Source organism: Heteronotia binoei, chromosome 9 (assembly GCF_032191835.1).
Source record: "Heteronotia binoei isolate CCM8104 ecotype False Entrance Well chromosome 9, APGP_CSIRO_Hbin_v1, whole genome shotgun sequence".
NCBI lineage: Eukaryota > Metazoa > Chordata > Lepidosauria > Squamata > Gekkonidae > Heteronotia > Heteronotia binoei.
Window position 1 is genome coordinate 26,120,898 of NC_083231.1, and position 26,239 is coordinate 26,147,136.

Sequence of the window (26,239 nt, forward strand, 5' to 3'; positions counted from 1 at the left end):
AGGGTAGGTTATGTTATCTTTTCTAAAAACTGAAACTATAAAATGTAACGACGAGGGTGATTTTATAGTAGGAGTACTTTAAATACGCCTACTATTTAAGCTGTGCTACTAATTTAGGAATCTTCCTAATGTTCCAACCTCAAAAGATGACATTTTCATCAGTTGTTTTTTTTTAAGCAGTTCAAAAGAGAACGGACACACAGACAAAAAAAGAGGATATTTGGTAATCCTACATTAGTAGATGCAAGTATGACATACCTCTTCATTTACATATATTTTTCCTAGGATTTTAATTAATGAGGACATGACCAAGCAATAGCTTAGCATTCAGCATCACAGGCTTTTATGGGACATTGAAGCAAATGTCAGTTCTTTGCCACGTAAGCCAGTGGGACGTAAGAAAATTTACCTCAGCTGGGTCATGACCTTTTCAATGGTTTCTTAAAATAATACCACCTCTACCTTTTTCTGTGATATCCATTGGCATACCACAAGGAGGCCCACTGAAAAGATAAAGACAAGCATCCTTTGAAAATCACAGCCTTTCTGTTCTAGCTGTTCAGTGTTGTACTTAATAACACGCACCCATTGGATATCACAGCGCCGTGGGCAGTGCAGGTCTTGCTGTGTTTTCTGCGGTGACCCTCACCACTGTGCTTGGTAAAATTTGTCAAATAGAATGCATGTGTCCATGTTAAATCCACAGTATAATCTCACAACAGTGTATTTTTCTTGTGCGACAAGTGTGACATAAAATGTTTCAGTGTATGAAGTTAAAAACACATTGTTTAAATTATGCACACAAGATTCACAGCAGACCTCACTAAAGCAATACCAGTTGGGTTTCTGCTAGGCCTATAGATGGAGCCTAGGCATATTTAGACGGGAAAGGGAATCTCAGATTTCAGTCTTGGCCCCCTCAGACTTACTGGGAAAGTGCAGGATTTGCTTCTGTATGATCTAATCCCAGGGCAATCTCTATGAGTATGTAGCACATAGGTTCCTTTCCCTAAAAGAACTATCCCTGTCCAAGGATAGATGATTCTGGCAGTAGAAGTGACCATCACATGCCCATAATTTATGAATTTCCCCTTTGCTGATGCCATTTACCTAATTCAGAGAGTCTCTCAGGTGCACAGAGAGAAATAACACAACAATATAAGAATCAGGTCTAGGAATCCCTTTTGCTGTCATGTTAGCAGCATGATAGGCCACTCCTGTCAGAAGAGAAGCTGATGTAGGATGTGGCTTCTTCCCCACTCTGCCCCCCTAACTACAGTCCTCCTAGGAAGGAAGGGGAGGGCACCTCAGCATTATGATTCCTCTACATAGCATAGCTCTTGTGATACTGCTGAAGTAGTACATTCTTTAATAGGTATTGTTGACACCAGCCTGTTGGAGAAATTATAAACATCAAACCTACAGAATAAGCCACATGTACACAGACCAGTATTTTACTCTCTGGCAGCTGTGCAACATTTTAAAGTATTGAATAAAATCATTTTAGACAACGAGATGAATAGCACAGCATTTTTACAAGGATTAGACAGTTTCAAAAGCCCACACAAGTTTCAAGGTGGATGGGAATCAAATTTCAGGCGCATTGGCAATTTCAGGCGATTTCTGCCATGGAAAACAATTTCCCCTAATTTAATATTAAACCCATGACAGTCCTGGACAATTTAACTCATCTATGTTAACTATGTTGTATCAAAATTACAGTAGAAAATAGGCTGAGCACCATATGCACACAGTCCTCTTGGCTTCAGAACACAAATTAATCCTCTGAACAAAGAGTATTTCACCTCCATTCCATAATCTGCAAGGCCTTCGTGCGTCAGTAGTGGCCCAGCTGCCTCACAGAACTGAGGGAAGATTAAAAGTAGAGATGACTGAAGGAGCTAGGCCTCCAGAATGTTCATGGGATTCACAACAGTTCAAAATTAGTACTGTCTCAGCCCACAGGTGGAATAATTCTGCACATGCTTTTAAGGTGACCTTGCGTATAAGTGTTCCACTAGGCTGCCTGCCCTACACAAGCCCATTTTTGTGGCCTGAAAGATTATTTTCTGCTTAGAAGTCTTCCCACAAAAACTGAGGGGAGTCATGTCTTGTTAGGCCTCATTCACATAAACAGTAGATGAGGTAGTAAAAACCTTGTTGGACTCTACTCGTTCAAACTGCAGGTGAAGAGGATGACCAGATTGAATGCCACATACAAAACTAGCATATTCAGAATGGAAGGGGGAAAAACACTCCCAGACTTCTCCTCCATTATCATATGCAGGGTTTCCCTCCTCTCAACTGGAGAGGGGGAGGCATTCAATCATATAGCTCCTCGCCTACGGTTGGATCACATGCATGTTTTACTGGCTGAGGCACTTTTCTCCTGCAGAAGGAACCTTCCCAATGTTTACATGACATTTTCTGAGGAAGGCTCAAAAGAAAAACTCCTTTACTAGCGGATCCAACTCCCTAGTGCTGAAGTGACACAGTCCAAATTACTACATTTTTCATTGCATTCAAGGAAATCTGTCATGGCACTGATGAGGCCTAGACTCACTGCTTTCCAGTCATATTCCAGAATCACTCTATCTACCTGTTAGCATATACTAGGCCTCAAAACCAAAGCTCTTGGGTTAATGGAGCTACAGAAAACAGCACCTTATTGAACTGGTCCATGGTTTACTTTCTGGGTCTAAATATCACAGGTTGAATAACTGGCAATCCTTGATTTTAATTAAGATGCTGTATTCTGTCAGGGCCACCTCACTAGAATCTCATGGATACCACATAGATTTTTTTTTAAACTCAGGTTCGCTTCACCCAAAAGACAAATGCCATCCATCCTCACCAACTCTTCCTGAACATCTTATACGCACACCCCTTACTTTGTCTAATCTACTGTATACATAGAGAAATCTAAAATAGATTCTAATACCACATACTACTTCCAACACCCTTCTGGATAATATATCATTGCCTTATACTCTCATTTCTTTGAAAGTTTGTATTCCGCTACTGCACACACACCAGTACCACATGCCTTCATTCTATTTTCTATGACAAAATAATTTTGTGGAGATACTGTGATCAAGAACTCATGCCTCCTAATATTTTTATTGTTATAGTGCTGTTAATTTTATTAACAATTTGTCCTGTGTAGAATAAAAACTAGGGATAAGTAAAATATCTGATTCTGTACAAAGTGAATAGTGTAATACAGGCTAGTATGTTTTGGTGAGAATTTCTATAGGACCTGTGAATTGTTTTCTATGTGACATCAGGACATAACATTTCTTTTAAAGGAAGCAAAAACAGAGTTAGACCGTTTTTTAAAAACAGTGATATTTTCTGATTCTAAAAGATGCATTTGTTACTAGAGTTTACTATTTCAGGCATTAACTCTTATTTAAATAATGGGTTTTATTACTACATACCTCCAAATCCATGTGTTCTGTTGCACAACCGATGCACAATAAAATGTTACGCCTCTGCCTGGTATGGGTTTGATATCGATCGATCAGGGACTTGGATAGAGTTGATTAGATACCAGTTTGCTTGCAGAAGACAAAGAGAATGCAGTGTAGCCGACTATCTGGAGACTTTGAAGAATAGGATTTTCCACTTTCCCGTCCCGAACTCCCAAAAACTTTGTTCCTGGTGGCAAAAGAAGAGGCTGCAGGAGGAATTGGGGGAGGGAGGGGAAGAGAAGGCAGAAGAAAACAATGGCAAACCACCTCTTTTCCTCTCTTCCCTTGAAGGATCACCGTAACTCAGTGGGGGCTTGACAGCACTTTTATTTCAAGACTGAAATCTTCAAAAATGTGCGACAGAAAGCATACTACAAAGATAGCTACACTTCAGTCATTGCATTCTCACCAACGTGAAGAAAATTCAGTGCTTTAGACTACTAGCACATGTTCTTCCTGAGACAAATGACATTTGGGTAGCCCCTTTTTATACTCTTAATTTCAAGAAGTGTTTGCAATAGTGCGACCCCTGGGCAGAATTTTTGCTGATTGGGGTCATCTGATGGTGAGGAAGTTTATCTTTTCTTTGCCCCACCCTTCTTTCTTTCTTTCCCTGCAAGTGATGCTCTGTCTGTATTCTTGGTGCTGGGGGGGGAGGAAGCAACAGTGGGAGGGCTTCTAGTGCCCTGGCCCCACTGGTGGACATTCATGGACACTAGTGGGCTTTTTGGGCATTGTATGAGGAAATTTTGGACTGGATAGTCCACTGGCCTGATCCAACATGGCTCCTCTTATGTTTATGTTCTTTCTTTCCATGTCTTTCTTTTCTTTTCCTTTCCTTCCATTTCATTCTTTCCCTTTCTCTTTCTTTCCTTCCATTTTTGCTGGATGAAACTTTTCTGTTCATTATACTGTTGTTGCAGACATAGGAGCTCTGCCAATGAAAAGCTGGCACCCTCAGTTGTAGCCAGGTGGCCTTCTATGAGATTTCTGTGTGAGAGTAAGAGGTGTGGGGCAGAAAGAGATTGAATATTACGGCAGTATATCTCAACAGCACTGGAAGAGATGGTACTATGAACATGGCACCATTTTACTGGTCCTGCTTTACTGGTCCAGCTGTCTGACACCAAAATTAAACTCCTCCTGTAGATATTAAAAAAGGATGAAAGTAGTTCACTGACTAAGTATCTGCACAACAGGTTGCTTTTAAAGGTATGGGAAACACAGCCAGTAAAAAGCTGCAAGCCCTTCATAAATATCCTTTTTGGGATAGCTGCAGAAAAGCTTGTATGAACTTGAAATTAATTCATTAATTGCAGTACAATTCTCTGCTACCTTTCACAGCAATTTCTCAGTGTTTCAACAAAGAAAAGTATGAAAAAAAAGCTGTCAAAAGATTTTCTTGAAACCAAGCAAGCTTGGTTGTAGCTTGAGGCAGGGTTCCAGTAGTAGCAGCTGAAGGAAGGGGTCAGTGTGTCAGCATATTTTGAGGTGGAGCAACTGCCAGAGCCCAGTTTGGGTGGTACACAGTGCTGGCATTCCTGATGACAATGGCAACAGCACTCCCAACTGCATACAGTGGCCAGTGCTGTTGAGGAAGGGTTGCGTAGGTGGTGCAGGCAATTGAACATGGCATGAGGAGTGCTTCCAAGCTGGAGAAGACTACACAAACAGATAGGTGCATGCAGGTGTGGGGATGAAAAGAGAGGACTGCCCACTTTCCACCCCCATTTTGGCTCAGCATGAGTTTCAGAGAGATTTTTCTGAAAATGAATTTATTTCCGAAGAAGAGGCAGGTTTGGGGGAGTGCCCTGGAAGTGACATCACTTGGTCCTTGACACCACAGGAAATGACATAATTCCTGGCTCCACCCCCAAATGTTAGTGGGCCACGAAGAAATGTAAAAATAATCGGGCCACGGGAAAGAAAAGTTTGGGAAACCCTATCATAGCAGATGCCCAGGTCCAAAAACAAGGAGTCCCAGTGCAGCTCCTTTCAACACTTGATGCAGGAAGCTGCAACATGGTCTCCACCCACAAGGCCCAGGCTTCTGACATTACCCTCATAGTGCAGGACAGAATCTAACTGCAAGAGCTCTAAGGCAACAAAAGGAACAGAAGGGCCTTGAGTTATCATCCTAGACAGTAGAAAGAAAATACCACCAATACTCCCTGTAAGCTGTGGAGTCTTGTGAACAAAAATTCTACTTCATGAGCTACTGGCATTAAAGTTGTGAACTACTACATAAATCAGTTTGCTCTGGGGTCATCCTTCCTGAGCTGAGACAAAAATGTATGAGCTGAAGGTTTTAAAACTGAGCTTGCTCACACTAACTCAGCTTAGAGGGAGCACTGATCACCACCAGCCAGCTTCCTGACAAAGTAATGAGGTAAATATTTTCCCTGACATGGAACAGGATGGTAAAGACAACTTTGCTACCCCAAGGGTAAACAATTCCATGTAAAGTGGTGTAGCCATCTTGTGACTCACGGAGGTGTCTAGGCACAATGTGGTCAGGCATCATTTACATTGACTTTGTGCCATCTGTATTTTCCAACTATGCAGCTCAGAACGCGGCCAGAAATAGTAACTTCAGACACCACAGAGTGAATGCAGCAGTCACCACTGGACAATGTTGTCTCCTGTAATTGGTCAATTGAATTTCAGTGCTTTTCATCAGCGTTCTCTGGAAGCTGCAAGACAGTCCAATGCAGCACAAAAACCCCACAGAAACGCATACAGGCCCATGCAATGGCCATTTCTTCTCAACACAGGTTTTACAATGACAAAAATAAACTCAGACGGCATTTTTAACATTTTTACTGAATATTTTACAGTAACCAGGTGGTTTTACAACCAATATTACAAAAATAAGGTAACCCACATAGGTAGCCTATTTTTTTTAATTGTTCCCCCATTTAAAACGATCATTACCAAAGATGGAAGAATGGACAACGTTTTAACAGGTATTTGTAGTTACATAAAGGAAACTTTAATGTTTAGTCCTCTTTCTCCCACCCCAAGCATTAACCCATATGTATTATTTCCCCTTACTTTGGATTTGTAATAGGCAATCTGTGCTTCTATGGCAATTACATATTTTCTTTTAAAAACTAGTTTATTACTTTTCTGCTCATTGCTCAAGATGTACCGGTCAGAGGAGCTCTAAAAAGGAAAGGCTGCTCCTAAGAAAACTGGAAAGGATCCCACTGAAGTTCCACTGAAATTAAATAATTGTATATTTGATTTGACCTGAATTGTATAATTGATTGACTTCAGGACTTCAACTGAAATTAATGTGGGATCTTAAAACTGGATGTCTTTACCCTATTATTATTATTACATTGTTTTCCATGTCCAAGAACAACACAGGGCTTAGCATTTCAGGGAGAACCAGAGTATTCCACTGATGACATTAAGAACTGGAGAAAAATCTTGGTTTTTGTTTTAAATACAACTAACAAAATGGATGAACTGCCTTGATGCCTCTTTGAAAAGTGAGGTAGCTCCAAAACAAAAACAAAAAACCCTGAAGAGATTCTCAAAATCCAGGTTGCTAGATATCTTCAAGTTTGCTGTAAAAATGGACCCGCTTTTAAAGAAATCTATTTCATCACTTTCCAGTATTTCAACAGCAACAACTCTACCCAAAGGCAGCAAACCATACAAACTTCAGGTGTTGCAGCAACACTGGGACACAGAAGCATTTCATTGCTCCAGTTTAAGGTGGCGGCCACAAGACTCCTCTCATGACGGATCTTGTGTGTGTCCTCTTTATCTAGCCAGTCTAGTGCAGGGATTCCCAAGAACAATAAAATCGTCTGTGCATAAAATTCTTAAAGACTTCTACATAAAGATCTTAACCACACCTGTTGGTGAGTGGAGCTCAACCCAGGAAAAATGTGGGGTGGACCCATCCCCTACCCATCTTTCCTTCTAGCTCAACCTTGAAGCCTTCCTCTGATCGAAGGAGGCTTCCTGCATTTTAAGTGCCTCTTCTGCTAGAGCAGGGGTGGCCGAACTTGCTTTACATAAGAGCCACATAGAATATATGTCAGATGTCTGAGAGCTGCAAGACAGGAAAGGTGGAAAAAAAACAAAGAGATGGGGAGGGGGCAGGAGGAGAGGCAGAGGTGGAAAGAAAGCAACTTTAAATGCATTCTTCAAGCTGCCGGTTGGCTTGGAGAAGTGATTTTAAAAGAGTAATGCCTTTTCCAAGCTGGCCGACAGGGCAGTGGTGGGGGCTTCGAAAGCCACACAATATCTGTGAAAGAACCACAGTTTGGCCACCCCTGTGCTAGAGGAAGAGCCACTTAAGTTAGAGAAAGACTCCTTTCGCTGGAGAAGGGTTGGACCCACCCTATCATTGGGGAGAATTCAGGATTACTGAAGACCTGTACTAGAAACAATGAACTTTCAGAATGGGAATAACATAGAATAGTATTTTCATTGTTCCGTTCCAATTCACATTATAATTCAAAATATTTACACAGAACAACCTCAATAAGGCTGCCACGGGAGAGGGGAGATAGCAGAGGTGTCATGTACACTAATCTTCCATTAGTGGCCAAATGTGTGGGTGCCTGACATTTAGCTATAAAAGCTATAATGGGAGGCCAACGGTAGCTCTCTAGATGTTTTTTTGCCTACAACTCCCATCAGCTCCAGCCATTGGCCATGCTGGCTGGGGCTGATGGGAGTTGTAGGTAAAAAAACATCTGGAGAGCTACCATTGGTCACCCCTGAGCTATAAATAAGATAAACGGTTCAGACTGTTTATCTCTAAAAGGAGCTCACTATACAACACCAAGGGGAAAACAAAATGCATGGGACATTTACTTGCCACCAAGCAACCTTTTGATTCTGAAAAGCCCAAAACTTTGAGGACTATTCTTTGCCCAGCTACTACTGGAGCTTCTAACATGGAAACAGGCTTACTAGACTGCCTTGCCCAAGCTTGTCCAATAAGATAATGGAGGAGGTAACACTGGAACCAGGGAGTGCTCTGAAGTTTAGCCAATAAACACAAAACATAATCATACTACTCTTATTCTTGAGAACCATGGGAGACAGATCCCAGATTACACTGGAACAGGCCAACACAAGGAGTGATCCACCCAGCCAAAAGCATCCCACCAAGGGTTTTGAGCACCTGGCAAGTCACCATACATGGTTGGTATGCCCCATTAATCTTGGTAAATTACAAGTGGTGCAGGATTGCACGATAGCAAAGTTTTAATCCAGTGGCTTCTTTAAGACCAACAAAGTTTTAGTCAAGGTATAAGCTTTCAGGTGCGAGCCCACCTCTTCAGATACAGTGAAACAAGAATTTCCTCAACCATTTGCTCTGTATCTCCCCACACAGAAACCACTTGTAGTATGTACACAAGAACTGATTTCCTGGATTACGTACCAACTGAACTCTCAAGAGAGTGGTTAGTGGCCTGGCTCAACACAGCCCAGCCCAACAAGGTCTCATTTATGTCAGATCCGACCCTCATGAGTTTGACACCCCTGCTGTAGAGTCATTTATGTCAGATCCGACCCTCATGAGTTTGACACCCCTGCTGTAGAGTCCATTTTCTCCAGGTAAACTGATCTATCACCCGGAGACCAGTCATAATAAGAAATCTCCAGCCACCACCTGGAGGTTGGCAACCTGAGTTTGGTGTGCTATTACTAAGAAAACGGGGAAGAGAAGAAGGGGCATTAGCTGTGAAGATGCTTTGAGTGTTAGAGAGCATCGCTGGCTGCAATCTGCAGAACACACAATCCAGGCTGTAATGACTTAGGAGGGGAAAGAAATGCAAAACAAAAGGCCGAACAATGTTACAGAGACAGCAGCAGAACAAATGACGTTGCCGGAGGGAAATTGAGGAGTTCCCATTGCCTGCAGTATTTATAGAAACCAGACTTAAAAGGCCCACACAATTTTGTGACTGGGGAGCTATGTGTGTGTGTGGGGGGGGGGGGGGGGTTGTCCCCTTTTGTAAATAATAGCAATTGGGGGGAGGGGGTGTATGTGTGCAACTGTTCGTTCGAATTTCCCTTCTAGCTTCCAAAGCTAGATCCTCAGATCACACTGATTCCTCCCTACTCCAATTCCTGCCTTTTGTTGACTAGATATATTCGGACTGTAAAAGAAGAACACTGAGAGTTAATTCTCAAATATGGGTGAGTATGAAGCAAGAAACTGCTCATACTACCTAGCAAGTTAAAGGCTGCAATCTTCTTTTCCAGGGAGTAATGCTTGTTGAATAAAATGGAAATTACTGTTGAGTAGGCCTGCTTAAGAGCTCCTAAGGTGCTTCACAGCAATGCCATGGCCGTTGCAATGTTCAGCTAAGAAAAATTACATAATAATATGATTCTGGATTTATATCCCACCCTCCACTCTGAATCTCAGAGTGTCTCACAATCTCCGTTACCTTCCTCCCCCACAACCAATGCCCTGTGAGGTAGGTGGGGCTGAGAGAACTCTCACAGAAGCTGCCCTTTCAAGGACAGCTCTGCGAGAGCTATGGATGACTCAAAGCCATTCCAGCAGCTGCAAATGGAGGAGTGGGGAATCAAACCCGGTTCTGCAGACAAGAGTCTGCACACTTAACCACTATACTAAACTGTTCAACTGCAAAGCTGAGAGGTGACCTCCTTGAATCATATAACCCACACAAATTCTGGGGAAATGACCTGGATCTGCAAAAAGAGCATCAAGAAGATAAATAAGTATGTATTTCATTCCACAAACTGTTTAAAAACCTGCAAATTGGCAATTTTATTTTAAAGGAAGGTTTTTAACACATTAGATGCAAACTGTTTGGAAGAAACTAGAAATGAGTATCTTAAAATTTGGTTATAATTGCCCTGATTGGTACACAAAAAAAGAGGGAAAGAATATCAGATGGGTCATTCTTTTAAAACATTTTTGCATAGAAACTCAATGCCACATCTCACACATGAATGAAAACAAACCAAAAAGCATGTAACTTCAAGCATGGTCATCAGACTGAGCAAAATGCTACAACTTAATTGGAGTAACACTTTCTACTTACGACTTTGAAAAATCTATTAAAATATGACATCGTATAAAGAGACACTGTTATCACATGCCAAAAGCCATCATTGTTGCCTGTCTCTACCAAAAAGGATATGGAATTGCTTCACCCATTAGCATTCTAAGTGTAGCCCATGAAGTCTACATGATAATTGTTACTAAATCATGAAAGTGGAGAATGGAATGTTAAGGAACAACCCAGATATTCCGGTACTATGCCAAGCCCTTATCATCACTCTAGCAAACCAAACCCTCTTGTGATATCAAAGCAAATAAGCCAATGGCATCAACAGAGATGGGGACAAGAAGATCTCAACTTGAGGACAATATTTTAAGTCAATGCTAGAACAAAATAAAGATCCAATCACACATACAGTCTAACACAGTGTGCCGTGTCCAGTCATCTGTCTGTACAAAAATTGCAGTAAAAGGTAAAGGTAGTCCCCTGTGCAAGCACCAGTCATTTCCGATTGGGGTGACGTAATCTGCAGAGTAATTTTTTTAAGTATAGGGTTAGGCAGGGCTTTTTTTGTAGCAGGAACTCCTTTGCATATTAGGCCACACATCCCCTAATGGAGCCAATCCTCCTGGAGCTTTCAGTAGACCCTGTACTAAGAGGTTTCTTTATGGGGAGGTTTGCCATTGCCTTCCCCAGTCATCTACACTTCATCCCCAGCAAGCTGGGTACTCATTTTACTGATCTCAGAAGGATGGAAGATTGAGTCGGCCTTGAGCTGGCTACCTGAGCCCAGCTTCTGCCGGGATCAAACTCAGGTCATGAGCAGAAATTGGACTGCAGTACTGCAGCTTACCACTCTGCGCCACGGGGCTCATTGCAGACCTCCTCACTATTGCTAAGCAGCCCACTGACCAGCATGGCTATTTCTCCACACCGGTCCTATGACCTTGGAAATCAACTTTCCCATTGACAGAGGGATAGATCTGCTAGGGAAAGTGGGTAAGATCAGGGACTATTCGCACGGGTGGATGTGGAAACAATTATATATTATTCTAACTCAGACATTCGTGTCCCAAAGTTTTCCCTGTCCACCACCGAGGCAGACTAGTCAGTAGCAAATAAACTCCCAATAGCAGGTTTATTTAATATCCCTGCATATGCCCTAACCCTAATCCCAGGGCTTTTTTGTAGCAGGAAATCCTTTGCATATTAGGCCATATCCCTCCTGATACAGCCAATCCTCCAAGAGCTTACAGGGCTCTTCGTACAGGGCCTACTGTAAGCTCCAGGAGGATTGGATGCATGGGGGGGGGGGGGAATGGCCTAATATGTAGCTGTAGTTCCAGCTACAAAAAAAGCCCTGCCTAACCTTATACTTAAAAAAAAATTACTCTGCAGATTACTAGCAATGTTCCCAAGAACCCACTCAGACATGAATATTATTGGTGTTTGCACAGACACCTCCCTTTCCCTCAGTAGGAAGACCGTTCTTGGGTTTTTTTATTCAGAGGTAAACACTATATAGATCTGTCAAGAGTAGCCAATAGGGAGGAAAATGACATCCACATTACATCCTGGTTTCCTGCCTTGAACGGACACTCTACCAACAGTCTGTTCTGATTTAAGAGTTGTATGCAACCTGTGGAATTGCACCCAACCCACTGCCGTTAATGAGGACCAAGGAAAGTAATGCCATGCTTGCCTCAGAAGACAAACCCAACAGGACATCTCTCATTTCTTTCTAAAAGCCTGCACAGCAAGACATCAGAACAATGCAGCAGTACTTCCTGGGCCAGACCGAGATGACAGGCAGCGTTCCTCTCCAGAATCCTATGTGGATCAGGAGGAAAGTTCTACGTCTATCAAGATCCTACCCCTTGGTAGAAGTTTATGGCCTCCAGACATCGTAGGCCTGCTGGAGGGGACTTCACCCTACAGTTTGAGAACCACCAGTCTCTTTCACAGACATGGAAGTCACCACCACCTTACAAGGACATGCATTTGTTCATTTAGGAAGACAAGATCGGTTTATGATGACAGAGGAGAACGGAGTACCTATTAAAGTCGCAGCTTTATACAGATATTTACAATCTGCCTTCTTCATTACGTATTTTAATAATTTAGTTGTATCTACATTTCCAATCTAAGATGCAGCTCCAAGACAGCCATGTGCATAAACCTAGAAAAGTTACTAACCTGCCTACCCATAGAAATGTAAATAACTTGTGACCCCAAAAACAAAACAAAACAAAAAACCCCTCATTATCTTCCTTACCTGGTTGCCTGGAGAATGTTACATATATCACCAGGTGACTGACTGCAATCCTATGCATGTCTACTTTGAAGTAAGCCCCAGTATGCTCAATGGTGCTTACTCACAAGTATGCACGGAACTGCACCAGTGCTATCAGGTGGAATCCTCATTCAGGGCCAGTGAAGGGACCAACCCATGCCTGAAGGGAAGCCCATCCCAACAAACAGAATACTTTTGCACACACAGGAAACTCACATGCACACGGAAGCTTGGTGTATACAAAGAATGGCTAGTTTACAGTAAGCATTGCTTAAAATGCAATTACTCCAGCCTTCGACTAGGAGCAACTGCAGAGCAAGGAAAGTCTATTTATAATAATTATACATGGGGTGGGTGGGTTTAAAGAGCTGCAAGTATTTAGCAATTGCCCTGGCCAAATTAGGACTTTAAAAGTAACTCCTTCACCTTTAAACTTCTGTAACAAAGTCATAGTTACACTAATTACAATATGTACAACAATCTGTAAAAAGCTAGAATTCGGAATGTTACTAGGCTTAAACGCTATCCGTTTTCAGACTGCCCGACGACATGTCCTCTTAAGCTCTATTTATGTAACATGATGGATTTTAAATTATTACAAACCCCAAAGCTGACATTTTAAGTCTCCACCATCATTTCCATTGGCACAGACTGCATCCGCTAGCAGGATATCCTGGGGCCACGCTGCTCTCAAGACGACAGCACTGCTGACATCTCCAAGGATCTGCCTTTGAAACACAGTTTTTCCAATAAGCAACTGAAATACATTTAAAGTGCATAAAAATATTCTCTTTGCAAAGCGGATTGATTATTTTTACTGATGTTTCAGTTACTAAAAGCCAGTTTTAAACACAAGTGTTCCAGCTGCCTTTGTTGCATAAAAGAGCTATCACAGATCAACTGCTATGCAGAAAAGCTATACGACTCCCTCCTTCCAGTCATCTCAAGAAACGTGTTTTTCAAAAGGGCCCATTCACACATCAAGCTTTAAGTAACCAAATGGGTGCATACATGTCCACTAGCCCTTAGGACTGAACGATTCATGCTCACTTTGAGCCAAGGCTACAATCTTCAGAGGACCCTTGCGCTGTCTGTTATTATGATCTTCCAAACTAAATGGTCCCAGGATTGTCGCAAAAATACAAGAATCTGGATTCCCACTTTTTCTTAGCTCCCGTTTTTCATGAACATTGAAAGTCTAAATGTCGACTCCCTGGCTCAAAGGTTATCAAACGCAACCGCCACGTTCAAGATGGCTGTTTTATGCCTCACAGCCAAGATGTTCCGTGCAATAAAAACCCATCTGCCATTTACAGACGAGTAAGCAATGCCGGTTACAAATAAACAGCCTGACGGGGACCCAACAGAGCTTACTTTAGCTGCTGCTTAATCAGATTTTGACTATTTTCATTATCGAATGGTAGGGTCAGACCATTATTGTACATGGCATTTGCAACTCCCCCCAGTTTCAAAGAGAGTTCTGCTGAGCGGCAGGCTGGTGTCTGAGAAACAAAGTCCCCTCTAAGCACAGAACTAGCTACATAGCATTAATAAATCAAGAGAGGATGCCAGATTTTAAAGTATTTCCAATGCATTTCAGAGTATGTCAAAAAGTCCTCCTTGCTGCCTCTACCAAGACGTAGCATATGGCAAAGACACACTGAAAATAGAAGGAAGCGACAGAAGGGATTTTCAGAGCAAGCACAGGGTGGATCCAAAGCTCATTAAATGGGACAACCCCATTTTTCTACTGGACACCCTGAAATTTTGCCTGGGGAGGAGGGGTAAAACCAGCAAAGATTTACCTCCCTCCCCACCAATGGAAATTCCGTTCCACTGGTGCAGAGTGTCATTGTGTCAAAAGAGCACCTTTGGAGTTAACTCCTTTTAACTAGTTAGTTTCAATTCTTGTAGTGCTATATACTACAGAGGATAAGGTAGCAAGTACAAGGTTGTCAGCTGGATACAGAAAACTAAGATTCAGAAGAGAAGGAGAACCACAGCCCAGGCCACAATGTCATCTCCGTGGCACAGCAGTTCCACTGTTGCTCTGGTTTCCCTCCCTGACACAAAGGGAATCAACGGACACAGCCAGAGAAAGGCTACAGAGCTGGCATATATCAACAAGGGCTTGAGAAAGACCTGTAGTCTTTAAAGGGGGGGGGGGGGACAGGAAAACTCCCAAGTCTCTAACTAATGCTAGGAAATAGCAGCCGAACAGGAACTGATACAAAAATGGAAACTGGACAGCAAATATATGTATACTGTATTTTCAGAAAGTGACGTTTCAATAACTTAAAAGTATATAGTCCCCAGAATTCAGTCTCCACTACAGATTCATGTGTAGAACAGAAGGCAGAAGCAGCTGTCCTAGCAATCCAGTTCAATACACGCCATCGCTCTTCTGTCAGCTCTAGGAAATTGGGAAGCTTGGGTGAAGCGGTGTCTCAAAAGCCAGGCAGGGTCAGATGCTGCCTTGCCCCTCCACAAAGCTGATCCAGAAGGAACACCTCTCTGAAGACGACCTCTGCCAAGCTTATAGTATCTCCAGGTCTACGTGTCGCACCTCCGGATTGCGTTGCTAAAACAAAAGAAGATACAATTTAAATAAACGCGTAACAGCAGCTGAAAACGGACACATGGATCATGTTGAATTCAGTCCCTGAGCAAGTTGCTAGCTCTCTAGCTAGCCCACTTCATGGGATTCTTGAGAAGACAGGAGATAACCCCAAGTATTCTGAAAATGATCCATCCCACTCCTGACACCATGTAATGTTAGTCATTCCTGTCTGCCGGACAACAACACAAAGTTGTTGTTTATAGAACAGCTTTATTGGCAGAGACGAAGCACCACAAAGGAGAGCAAAGGACAACCAACACACAGCAGGAGAGATCTGAGATCCTTCCCACTCTAAACACATTAAATACATAACAATGGGATGGAGACCCTCCTACTTAAATACATATACATCACAGGTTATGAAAGTATGAAGCTGCCTTCTACTGAATCAGACCCTCAGTCCATCAAAGTCAGTATTGTCTACTCAGACTGGCAGCGGCTCTCCAGGGTCTCAAGCTGAGGTTTTTCACGCCTACTTGCCTGGACCCTTTTTAGTTGGAGATGTCGGGAATTGAACCTGGGACCTTCTGCTTACCAAGCAGATGCTCTACCACTGAGCCACTGTCCCTCCCTATATAGGTTTGAGGGACTGGTCCAAGGTCATCCAGGAAAGTTCATGGCTGAGTCAGGATTTAACCCAGATCTCCACAGTACTAGTCCTACCCTCTCACCAAATTAGGTCTTATAGCTTCACCAGTCTCAGCCTTCATGATGTTTGGCAACTGAAGAGAAGAACTGCCCCAGGACTGCCAGCCAGCCAGCCAGTTAAAAGCCTCTTTCCAAGCCCTACACTTCAGCACGGCCGCTGTGTCCATAAGGCAACCTTGGGCTGTTGCCTACTGGCATGACCCGGGGGGGGGGGGGGGCTGCTGAATTGGGCACCCCCTCCCCAGGACAGCAGGTGGGGGGGGGGAGTGAGAAAGCAAGGAAGGGACAGCCACTGCCTTTCCTGTTCACAGATAAAGGCCCCGCAATCAGCTGATCAGCAGGCCCTTTCACCTGCACCCTCCCACACATTTTAAATCGCCCAGGAGGGAGGGAGTGACAGAGGCAAAGGCGGGGTGGATGTATCCAGCACATGCAGCCAGGCCATACTGCACCAGGCCATGGCGAGGAAGGGAGCTCCACCCCGCCTCGCAGATGCCCTTCAAGTAAGGCAGCTGAGGCGAGGAGAGGCTAGCAAAGTGCCTGTGGGGAGGCGAAGACCAGGGGGTGGGGCACTTTGCCCATGGGTGGGTGGGGGAGACTGTGGATGGGGCCTCACCTGGAGTGCCTTATAGCCTTGCACCAGTGCTGCTCTCTGGACCCCTTACAAGCCAGTGGCAAACAAAGACAGGGCTTTTTAAGTGGTGGCGCCTTCAAGTGGAACGCTCTCCATTGTAAGGTTCATCTGCCCCCCCCTTTCATTTAGACACTAAGCCAAAATGGTTCCTTTTTACCAAGGCTTTAAACTGACCAGTTTCATCTTTAAAGCCATTTTAATAGTTTGCTTCTGACTTGAGTACTGTTCAAAAGATGTGGCGGAAAGTGCCTTCAAGTCGCAGCCGACTTATGGCGCCCCTGGAGGGTTTTCAAGGTAGGAGACGCTCACAGGTGGTTTTGCCTCTGCCTGCCTGAGTCACAACTCTGGTCTTCTGGGCTGACCCTACTTAGCTTTTGAGATCTGACAAGCTTGGAGCAGCCTAGACCACCCAGGTCAAGGCCATTTAGACAGATATGCACTCTAAACAAACCACCGTCGGGGAGGGACGGTGGCTCAGTGGTAGAGCATCTGCTTGGGAAGCAGAAGGTCCTAGGTTCAATCCCTGGCATCTCCAAAAAAGGGTCCAGGCAAACAGGTGTGAAAAACCTCAGCTTGAGACCCTGGAGAGCTGCTGCCAGTCTGAGAAGACAATACTGACTTTGATGGACCGAGGGTCTGATTCAGTATAAGGCAGCTTCATATGTTCGTATGTTCAACCCTTAACCAAGACATATTCAGCTACTACCTTCATGGATCTCTTGTGCGTTTCTCCCTTTTCACTGAGCAGGCTTGGTTCAGGAGGTTTGTGCCCCAAAACCACGCAGCAACGCAAGGAAGGTCAACGCAGGTTTTCAAGGGCCATCATGAGCCTGAGCTGCTTCCGTACTGAAGTTCCCCAATTATGACTGTTTCAGATACCAATGCCACGTGGTAAACCTCCCGCCAGTCACCTCTTACCTTCAGCTCCTTCTCAAGCCGATCCACTTCAGCTCCTAGCGTGTCGATAATATTTTCACCGTGTTTAAGCATGAAAACCTCCAACTCCTCCAGAGTCTTCACCTGCTGGATTTCCTGCCATGAAAAGAATGGTAAGAGGATCAGAGCAAAATGCAGAACACAAAAGTCAATCTATTTTTTTTTTTATGCTGAGACCACAGCAGGAAATGACCTGCTCGGGAGACCCACACAGAGGTGTTTCAGTTTGTTCACTGCTTCAACCAACTAATCACCAACTACAAATCTACAAGTATCAGCTGAGAAAAAGAAAACAAGTAGGATGAGCAGTTTGATGTCTGTCATGGACAGGACACACACGAGAAAAGCAGCATCTACAAAGTGACTGCATTCAGGGCTCGGAGTTCCGGGGATGCTGCACAAGTGCAGAAAAGTCACAGTATCATGGGAATCATAGCCTTAATTTTTAAGCATAAATGAAGGCAAGTTTGTAGTCCTTATAGATAGAAGAAAAATCTACAAGTAACAACTGCTGTAATCTCTACAGCCAGAAGTGAAGCACCTTCAGCTTCCCAGCAGGAAGAAAAAAAGGGATGTATCTCTCATTGCTAAACTACACAAAGGAGAACAAATTACAAAAACCAGGGAAACCTGCACAACTTTGCAGTAAATAAAGACAGGCGAAAAAAATTTCAGTGCTTCTTCAAGCAGAATTTGGGTTATCCTGAAAACAGTTGTCATCCCTCCCCCCCTTTTTCCCCTCAATGTAAAATAATAACCGTTCGGGTTATATTTTCATTACTTAGGAACTAGTTTTAAAACATGCTTTACTTTTTAAAAAGCAATCCTTAAAGGTAGGAAAGACTCTTTTTGAAAATTAAATGCCTGCTTTTATGCTGGCAAAATATAAAAACATGGCAGAACTCCGCAAGCACGAATCTGTCAAAGTTAAGCAGTTTTTAAAGTCTGATTGGAGCAAGCACTAATTCTATGGACTCCCACTGAAAACCAGCAGAGTTTTAACGTTGCCTGAATAACACCTTAAGACAGGGATGTCAAACTCACTTTTTACGAGGGTCGGATCTGACATAAATGGGATTTTGTAGGACCGGGCCATGCAATGCCAGGTAGTGGACATATAAACTTTATAAAGGACACAGACAAAAAAAATGTGTGTTTTTTTAAACCTTAAAATAATACATGCTTAAATAAACAAAATATTGCAAGAATACTGTTTTAACAGTCTCTGATAACTGACACCTCTTGCTCTGAGGAGCCTCGGCCAATAGGAAGAAGAAAGGCTTGGCTCATTAGTTCTGCTGTGTGATTGAGGGAGCCTGACAAAGCAAGCTCCCCTCCTCCTTTCCCAAGGAAGAAGCCTCAGCCAATGGAGAAAATAGAGGCTTTGCTTTGTAGCTCCTGTGCAATTGAGCAAGCCTGGTAAAGCAAGCTGTGATGCAGAAGGAAGCAAGAGAGAGAGAAGTGTAGGATGCAGATTCAGATTTGCATTAAGAGCATGAACAGAATGCCAAATAGAACTGCACTAATCCAGATCACAGAACTCATTTGCTCTTACCTACTTTGCACTACCGTTGCATTTGAACTGTTACCTTCAAAGTATTAGATCTGCAGGGCTTGCTTTAAAAGTACATAGCGCTTTATCTCTCTCTATCCCAGGCCTGAAGTGGTCTGGAACAATGGACAATAGGCCTCTATTAAGAGTCCTTGCTAAGCATAAAATATACGAAAGGAAGCACATTCCCTTGCAAGAGAACGTTATCAGAGGTTTGTTAACATCCTTTGATAAGGGAAGCATTTCTCCTTGCCTCAAGGAAGGGCCTCCTAGTCTGAAAGGAGCCATCTTGCCCACACAGTAGAGATTGTACTTATTGACGCATTCTCTGGAACGAAACCAGAAACCGGGAGGATGCTGGATGCCAGGAAGACGGGAGATTGGGAGTAGAGAACAAAGAACAGCCTAAGGAATTACCTCACCTGGTAAAGACGGGTTTCTTTAAGCCAGTAAGACACCACAAAAGGCTAAGAGCAAGGATTTGTAACCAATCAACGAGACCTGCTTTGTTATCAGAAACTGTATAAATATGCTATGTTTTGTAAAGATAGGTTTGAGGAAAAACGCAGGAAAGATGGTGGAGATAGACAGATACGGGTCTTTCCTCTTGCCACTAGTGGTAATAAAGGAATCTCTGGATCAACTCACTTGGAACTCTGGCTGTTGAGTCTCTTAAATTGGGCTGGAGGGACTCAACTCTCGGCACAGATGGTGTGTGCAACAAAAGGAATCAGATGACAGCCAGTTGCTCAGGAGGCTGACAGGACCTCTCTGAGAGCCTGATGATACCCTCAGGCCACATGTCTGACACCCTTGCTGTCAGCTGAAGATACAAAGCTTCCCTTCTCTCACTTCCTGCCCACTTATTTGCTTCATGTATACCCCACTTTTCTCCCCAACAGGGATCCAAAGAAGCTTACAACATTTCCCCCTTCTCCGTTTTACCTTCACGGCACCCCTGGGAGGAGGTTGAGGTCTGTCTGCTCCAAAAAAACCCTACTCTGACTGGCTGGAGATCTCAGAAGAGATTCTGTGTCCCTGTTCTGAAGGAAAAGGGACTGGGAGGTGCACTGCAGCCCTGCACAGATCAGCGGCCACTGCTGAGCTGCCCAAAGTTGCCACTCTAAAGAACACACTGACCAGAGGGGCTGCAGTCACACCTCATGGAAAAGAAAAGTTGGGAGGGATGGTGGCTCAGTGGTAGAGCATCTGCTTGGTAAGCAGAAGGTCCCAGGTTCAGTCCCCAGCATCTCCAACTAAAAAGGGTCCAGGCAAGTAGGTGTGAAAAACCTCAGCTTGAGAACCCTGGAGAGCCGCTGCCAGTCTGAGTAGACAATACTGACTTTGATGGACCGAGGGTCTGATTCAGTAGAAGGCAGCTTCATATGTTCATATATACATTCAAAACAACACACTTGTTCCCCTCGTCTGATGAAGTGTGCTTAGAGAGCACACGAAAGCTTACGTTCTGAATAAAACTTGGTTGGTCTTAAAGGTTCACTTGACTCCTGCTTTGTTCCAAAAATGTTACACATTTATAGGTGGGCATGCAACAAAGCAGCAGTTTCAAATAAACAGGCATTACTAGGGGGGGGGGGGGTTGGAGGCAGGAGTATTTGTATATGTGTGCATGCCTGGAAGTCGTGGCTGACGCTTCTGGCAACCCGTAGCGAGGCTTGGACATTTCAGGGAGGTTGCTTGCTACTGCCTGCCCCTGTCCTCCAAGTACTTGCCAGGGTCGGCCCTGCTTAGCTTTGGAGAGCTGACAAGATCGGGCTTGCCTGGGCTATCCAGCTCAGAGCTCCTGCAACTGCGGTTCAGATGGAACCATCACCGGCGTTTTGTTTTGCAGGCTTTAAATCGGAACAGATTTACTTGCGGTTTGCAAGTCACCTTCAGCCACAAGGAAAGGTGGGAAACAAAGATTTAAATAAATATCTGCACTAATAACAACTTTGCCTTTTTTTAAAAAAATGAACAAAGAAACCAGCTCTGAGCGAATCATCTCATGGCGAAGGCTTCGAACTGATCCTGCCGCCACAGTGAACACATAATGCTGCCTTAGGCCAAGACGGGCCATTGGTCTGCCAAAGTCAGCATGGTCAGCTTTGACTGCCAGTGGCTCCCTCCGGGAGATGTCTTTCACCTCACCTGGGTCCTCAGAACCAGAGTGTCAGAGTGGTTAAGAGGAGTAGCCTCTAATCTGAAGAACCAGGTTTGATTCCCCACTCCTCCCTATGACACCTGCCGGGTGACCTTGGGCCAGTCACAGTTCTCTCAGAACTCTCTCAGCCCCACCTACCTCACAAGGCGAGAGAAGGGGAACGAACACGAGAGGACGTCGGAATACATGTGCAAGTGGAAAAGCATCTAATACTGCTTTGAGACTCTTTAAGGGTGGACAAAAGCAGGGTATGAGCCACCTTCTCTTGATTTTTTTTTGTTTTTGTCAACTGGACATCACGAGGATTAAACCAGGGACCTTCTGCATACAAAGCAAACCCTCGCAACCAGGGCTTTTTTTTGTAGCAGGAACTCCTTTGCATATTAGGCCACATACCCCTGATGCAGCCAATCCTCCTGGAGCTTACAGTAGGTCCTGTAAGAAGAGCCCTGTAAGATCTTGGCGGATTGGCTACATCAGGGGTGTGTGGCCTAATATGCAAAGGAGTTCCTGCTACAAAAAAAACCCCCGACTAACAACTCCTCCCCCAGCAGACAAGACAGAATCGAACAGGTAGATGCGACTCCTCCCCTCCTGGCCCCTGCAGCCCAAACTGCATCACTCTGGGCAAGTGATCTCCTGCACCTAAAAGCTAGCTCTGCATAAGTGCAAAGACAAGCTGTGGGGTGAACACAGACCACAGCCCAGTCCACAAGTTACAGGGAACCCATGTACAATCTTGGTAGAGCGTATACTTGATTTTTTCTTTATATACACATGTTGTGACTGTCATGTTACATTCAATGCACATACAGCTGAACGTGCGATTCACACCCCACGTTTAACTGGGGACTGCATATGCAAAGGAGTTCCTGCTACAAAAAAAAGCCCTGGTTGCAAGTGTTTGCTTTGTATGCAGAAGGTCTTTGGTTTAATGCCCACTGGCTCTTTCTCACAAATGGATGCACGTGTCATCTATGAAGGATGTATGTGTGTTCACTGTAATGTGTGAACAGGACCCAGGAATAGGTGGTTAAGTGTTATCTAAGTAAACTGCTGGAGGAAAAGGAGCCTGAACAGCTCTCCTACAATACCTCGGGAAACTACTTCACAGTGACACGGATCCAGTATGTTTCTAATCTGTCATCCTCGTCAAAAACTCAGGTTGGCATGACTTAGAAAACGGTGAATGACTAAGTCAATGGCTGTGAAAAACACTGCTTTTTGCCTTGAAGAACTGACATGCTCTGAATTTTCTCTCACTTTACACAATAAGCAGAATCAGAAGGCAAAGCTGGTCTTGAACTACAACATCAGGCTACAAAGCTTAGGGAGAGCCCTACATTTTATAATAATAATAATAGATTTTATTTATATCCTGCCCTCCCCGCCTAGGCGGCTCAGGGCGGCTAACAACATTTCACACGATTAACATAAATAGATAAAACTTTAAATTTAACAATTAAAAAGGAATTAAACATAAAAACCAGTTAATTAAGTTAAGATACATAATTCAAATTACATTAAATATATCTGGCAGCAATAAAATTGTTTGGCACTGGTTCTGCCAGTTTAGATAGTTCCGTGATCGTATTATAGATGGCGGTTCTTTATTCTTAGCAACTCAGCAGTCGATATCAGCATAGGCTTGTCTGAAAAGGGCGGTCTTGCAGGCCCTGCGGAACTGGTCGAGGTTCCGCAGGCCCGCACTTCCTCCGGAAGTTGGTTCCACAGTGCCGGAGACGCGGCTGAAAAGGCCCGTGTTCTGGTGTTTTGAAGTTTGACCTCTCTCGGCCCAGGGATGGTCACTTTATTTTTACCCATTGACCTCAGTGCCCTCTGGGGTTCATATGGGGAGAGACGGTCCCTTAGGTAGGCTGGTCCTCGGCCATATAGGGCTTTAAAGGTAATAACCAACACTTTGTACTGGACTCAGTAGGTAATTGGCAGCGTTTTAAAGTGTTCCCACATGCAAGATCTCCATATCAGGAGGGGGGTAGCCAAACGTACCATTTCCCGCCCAGGCCCTCCTTCGGCTTGAAAGTGGACATTCCAAGGAAAGGTTTCTTCCCCCTGATTCCCTCAGGGAAGGCACCTTGCAGATATCCTGCGTGGCCAGTCTTTATCCTCCAGCCCTTGGAACATTTGCAAACATTTGAAAATCTCACATCAGCTCAGCCCAAAGCAACAGGAGCTTTGTCGCCACCACCAAATCCTCCACCACCCCCCCCAAAAAATCCCTCAGAGTTCATCACAGTACGTGTGGAATATTGCTGCAAATGTCACTCAAGTACCGTACAGCTACACCCACGAACATGAGAGGAAGTTGAATACATGTGCAAACGGAAAAGCATCTAAGACTAAGCAAACCTGAGTGAGGGGGAGGAAAAAACACACAGTTCATAAATCAGTGTTATCTTCAAAACATACTTGTAGCAGCTGCTCAATGTCTTGTTTCTCCAAGTAAGACCGAGTCACAACCCGTCCGTCAAAATCTACTTCTGCCTTGAATCTCACTTGGCTCATCCCCATATCTGTGGCTTTAACGTCATGAATTGCTCTGAGGGAAACGTTTTGTGCGGCGAGACAAAGCGAGACAAACAAGCCATTAGGTGCTTCGGACTGACACAGAAGTCGGCCACCTGACAAAAACAGTTCATTTCACAGTAACACTTTCCCTTATTAGCTTAAAAGTAAACAGTCGCTATTCCCCACCACCACCAGACATACCTTCCGTTACTATTCTCCCCTGATTAGCTGAACACACATCCTCAGAGCTCATCAGCGTCTCTCACCTTACTGCAGGGTCACTTTCCAGTAACTCTGTCAGCCTCTGCAGCTGGTCAGGCTGGATGGATCGCCCCAACAGTGCTTCCGTGTTCGTATAGATGAGAAACGCTGAGACGGCTCCCAATAGTGTCCCCACGCCCAGTGAGCCCAGGCTGTCGTAGTACGGATTACCTGAAGGACACACAGCAAATGTAAAAAGGCAAGCCTTTGGTATACTTTGTACATTTTCTGACTACAGAGATGATCACCTAAAAGTTGCCTACATTGTACTCAGGGCTTTTTTATAGAAAAAGCACAGCAGGAACTCATTTGCATATTAGGCCACACACCCCTGACATCATCCTATTCAGGGCTTTTTGTAGAAAGAGCCCAGCAGGAATTCATTTGCCTATTAGGCCACACCCCCTGACATTACCATTGTTTCACATAGGGCTGTTTTGTAAAAAAAGTCCAGCAGGAATTCATTTGCATATTAGGCCACACCCTCTGACATCATCGTACTCGGGGCTTTTTGTAGGGAAAAATACAGCAGGAACTTATTTGCATATTAGGCCACACACCCCTGACATCATCCTATTCAGGGCTTTTTGTAGAAAGAGCCCAGCAGAAATTCATTTGCCTATTAGGCCACACCCCCTGACATTACCATTGTTTCACATAGGGCTGTTTTGTAGAAAAAGTCCAGCAGGAATTCATTTGCATATTAGGCCACACCCTCTGACATCATCGTACTCAGGGCTTTTTGTAGGGAAAAATACAGCAGGAACTCATTTGCATATTAGGCAACACCTCCTGACACCACCATTGTTTCACAGGGCTTTTGCAGGAAAAAGCCTGGCAGGAACTTATTTGCATATTCGGCCACACTTCTGATGCCAAGCCAGCCAGAACTGTGTTCCTGTGCATTCTTACTCAAAGCCGATTATACTGATTTATGTACCAAAACACCAGTTTGACTCCAGTGGCACCTTTAAGACTGACGAAGTTTTATTCAAGGTATAAGCTTTTATGCGCACGCACGCTTCCTCAGATACAATGAAACAAAACTTCTTCAACCATTACATATAGGTGGGGGGGTTAGTTGCCAGGAAGGGCTAGTTAGAATCAAGATGCATAAGTAACTGGGCGATTATAGCTGAGACCAGATTAAAGCAGTTGGTAAAATCTGTGAATAACAGTAAATTAGCATACAATTACAAGAGTTAAACAGATGTGAGAACTGAATTTGAGTCCAGTGGCACCTTCGAGACCAACGAAGTTCAGTTCCGGGAGAACTTGGAGACTTAGCATGTGTAGATGCACACTCCTTCAGATACAATATAGAGGGAGAAGCACCCTCAGCTCCTTGGGGGGTGGGGGGTGGAGGTAAAAATGAGTAACTGGGCTCCAGAAGACCAAGTGGGGACTCGAAACAAAAATACCACAGAGAATTTTGAACTGGCTGCAGTGGCAGCTCGCTTCACTTGATGCTGAAAACAACTTGGGAGTGTGTGAGTGAAGGCAGCTTGCCTCGCGAAGCCATGGGCAGTCTTAAAGGAACATTTCCCCATAACAGTGGCGCTGAGACATGAGGAGGTAAAAGCAGCTTGCTTTTGACTTCAACCACCAACACCACAAAACTGCAGCATTCTGGGGAAATTTTGTGTCCCCCCCCCCTCCCCGCAAACCCCCTGCCAGGCAAACAGCAAGCTAATTTCTTCTATGTTCTGCCACCATGCTGCCAGAGCTCCAGGCCACTGGACATTGCATATGTTTCTGGAAGGTCTCTCGCCCCGCCCCCCATCCTCCAGGTGTAGGGATCCTCCCTTCTTCTCTGTACATTTTTAGTGATGAGCCACTCATTTCCCTAGTAAAAGAAAAAGACTGCAGATTTATACCCCACCCTTCTCTCTGAATCAGAGTCTCAGAGCAGTCACAATCTCCTCTTACTTCCCACCCCCACAACAGACACCCTGCGAGGTGGGTGGGGCTGAGAAAGCTCTCACAGAAGCTGCCCTTTCAAGGACAACTCTTGCAAGAGCTATGGCTGACCCAAGGCCATTCCAGCAGGTGTAAGTGGAGGAATGGGGAATCAAACCTGGTTCTCCCAGATAAGAGTCTGCACACTTAACCACTA

At 44.2% G+C, this 26,239-nt stretch overlaps 1 protein-coding gene across 1 annotated transcript in view; it reads right to left on the reverse strand.

The window, feature by feature from the left end:
• Positions 1-15,033: 15,033 nt before the first annotated feature.
• Positions 15,034-26,239, reverse strand: part of SLC30A9 (solute carrier family 30 member 9) — a 42,036-nt gene continuing 30,830 nt past the window's right edge. The window contains exons 15-18 of the mRNA XM_060246329.1: positions 24,129-24,294; positions 23,764-23,893; positions 17,600-17,713; positions 15,034-15,360 (exon numbers count right to left, since the gene is read on the reverse strand). Of these exons, the coding sequence (XP_060102312.1) occupies positions 15,316-15,360; positions 17,600-17,713; positions 23,764-23,893; positions 24,129-24,294 (455 nt within the window). The 3' untranslated portion in view covers positions 15,034-15,315. The remainder of the gene's footprint in view (positions 15,361-17,599; positions 17,714-23,763; positions 23,894-24,128; positions 24,295-26,239) is intronic.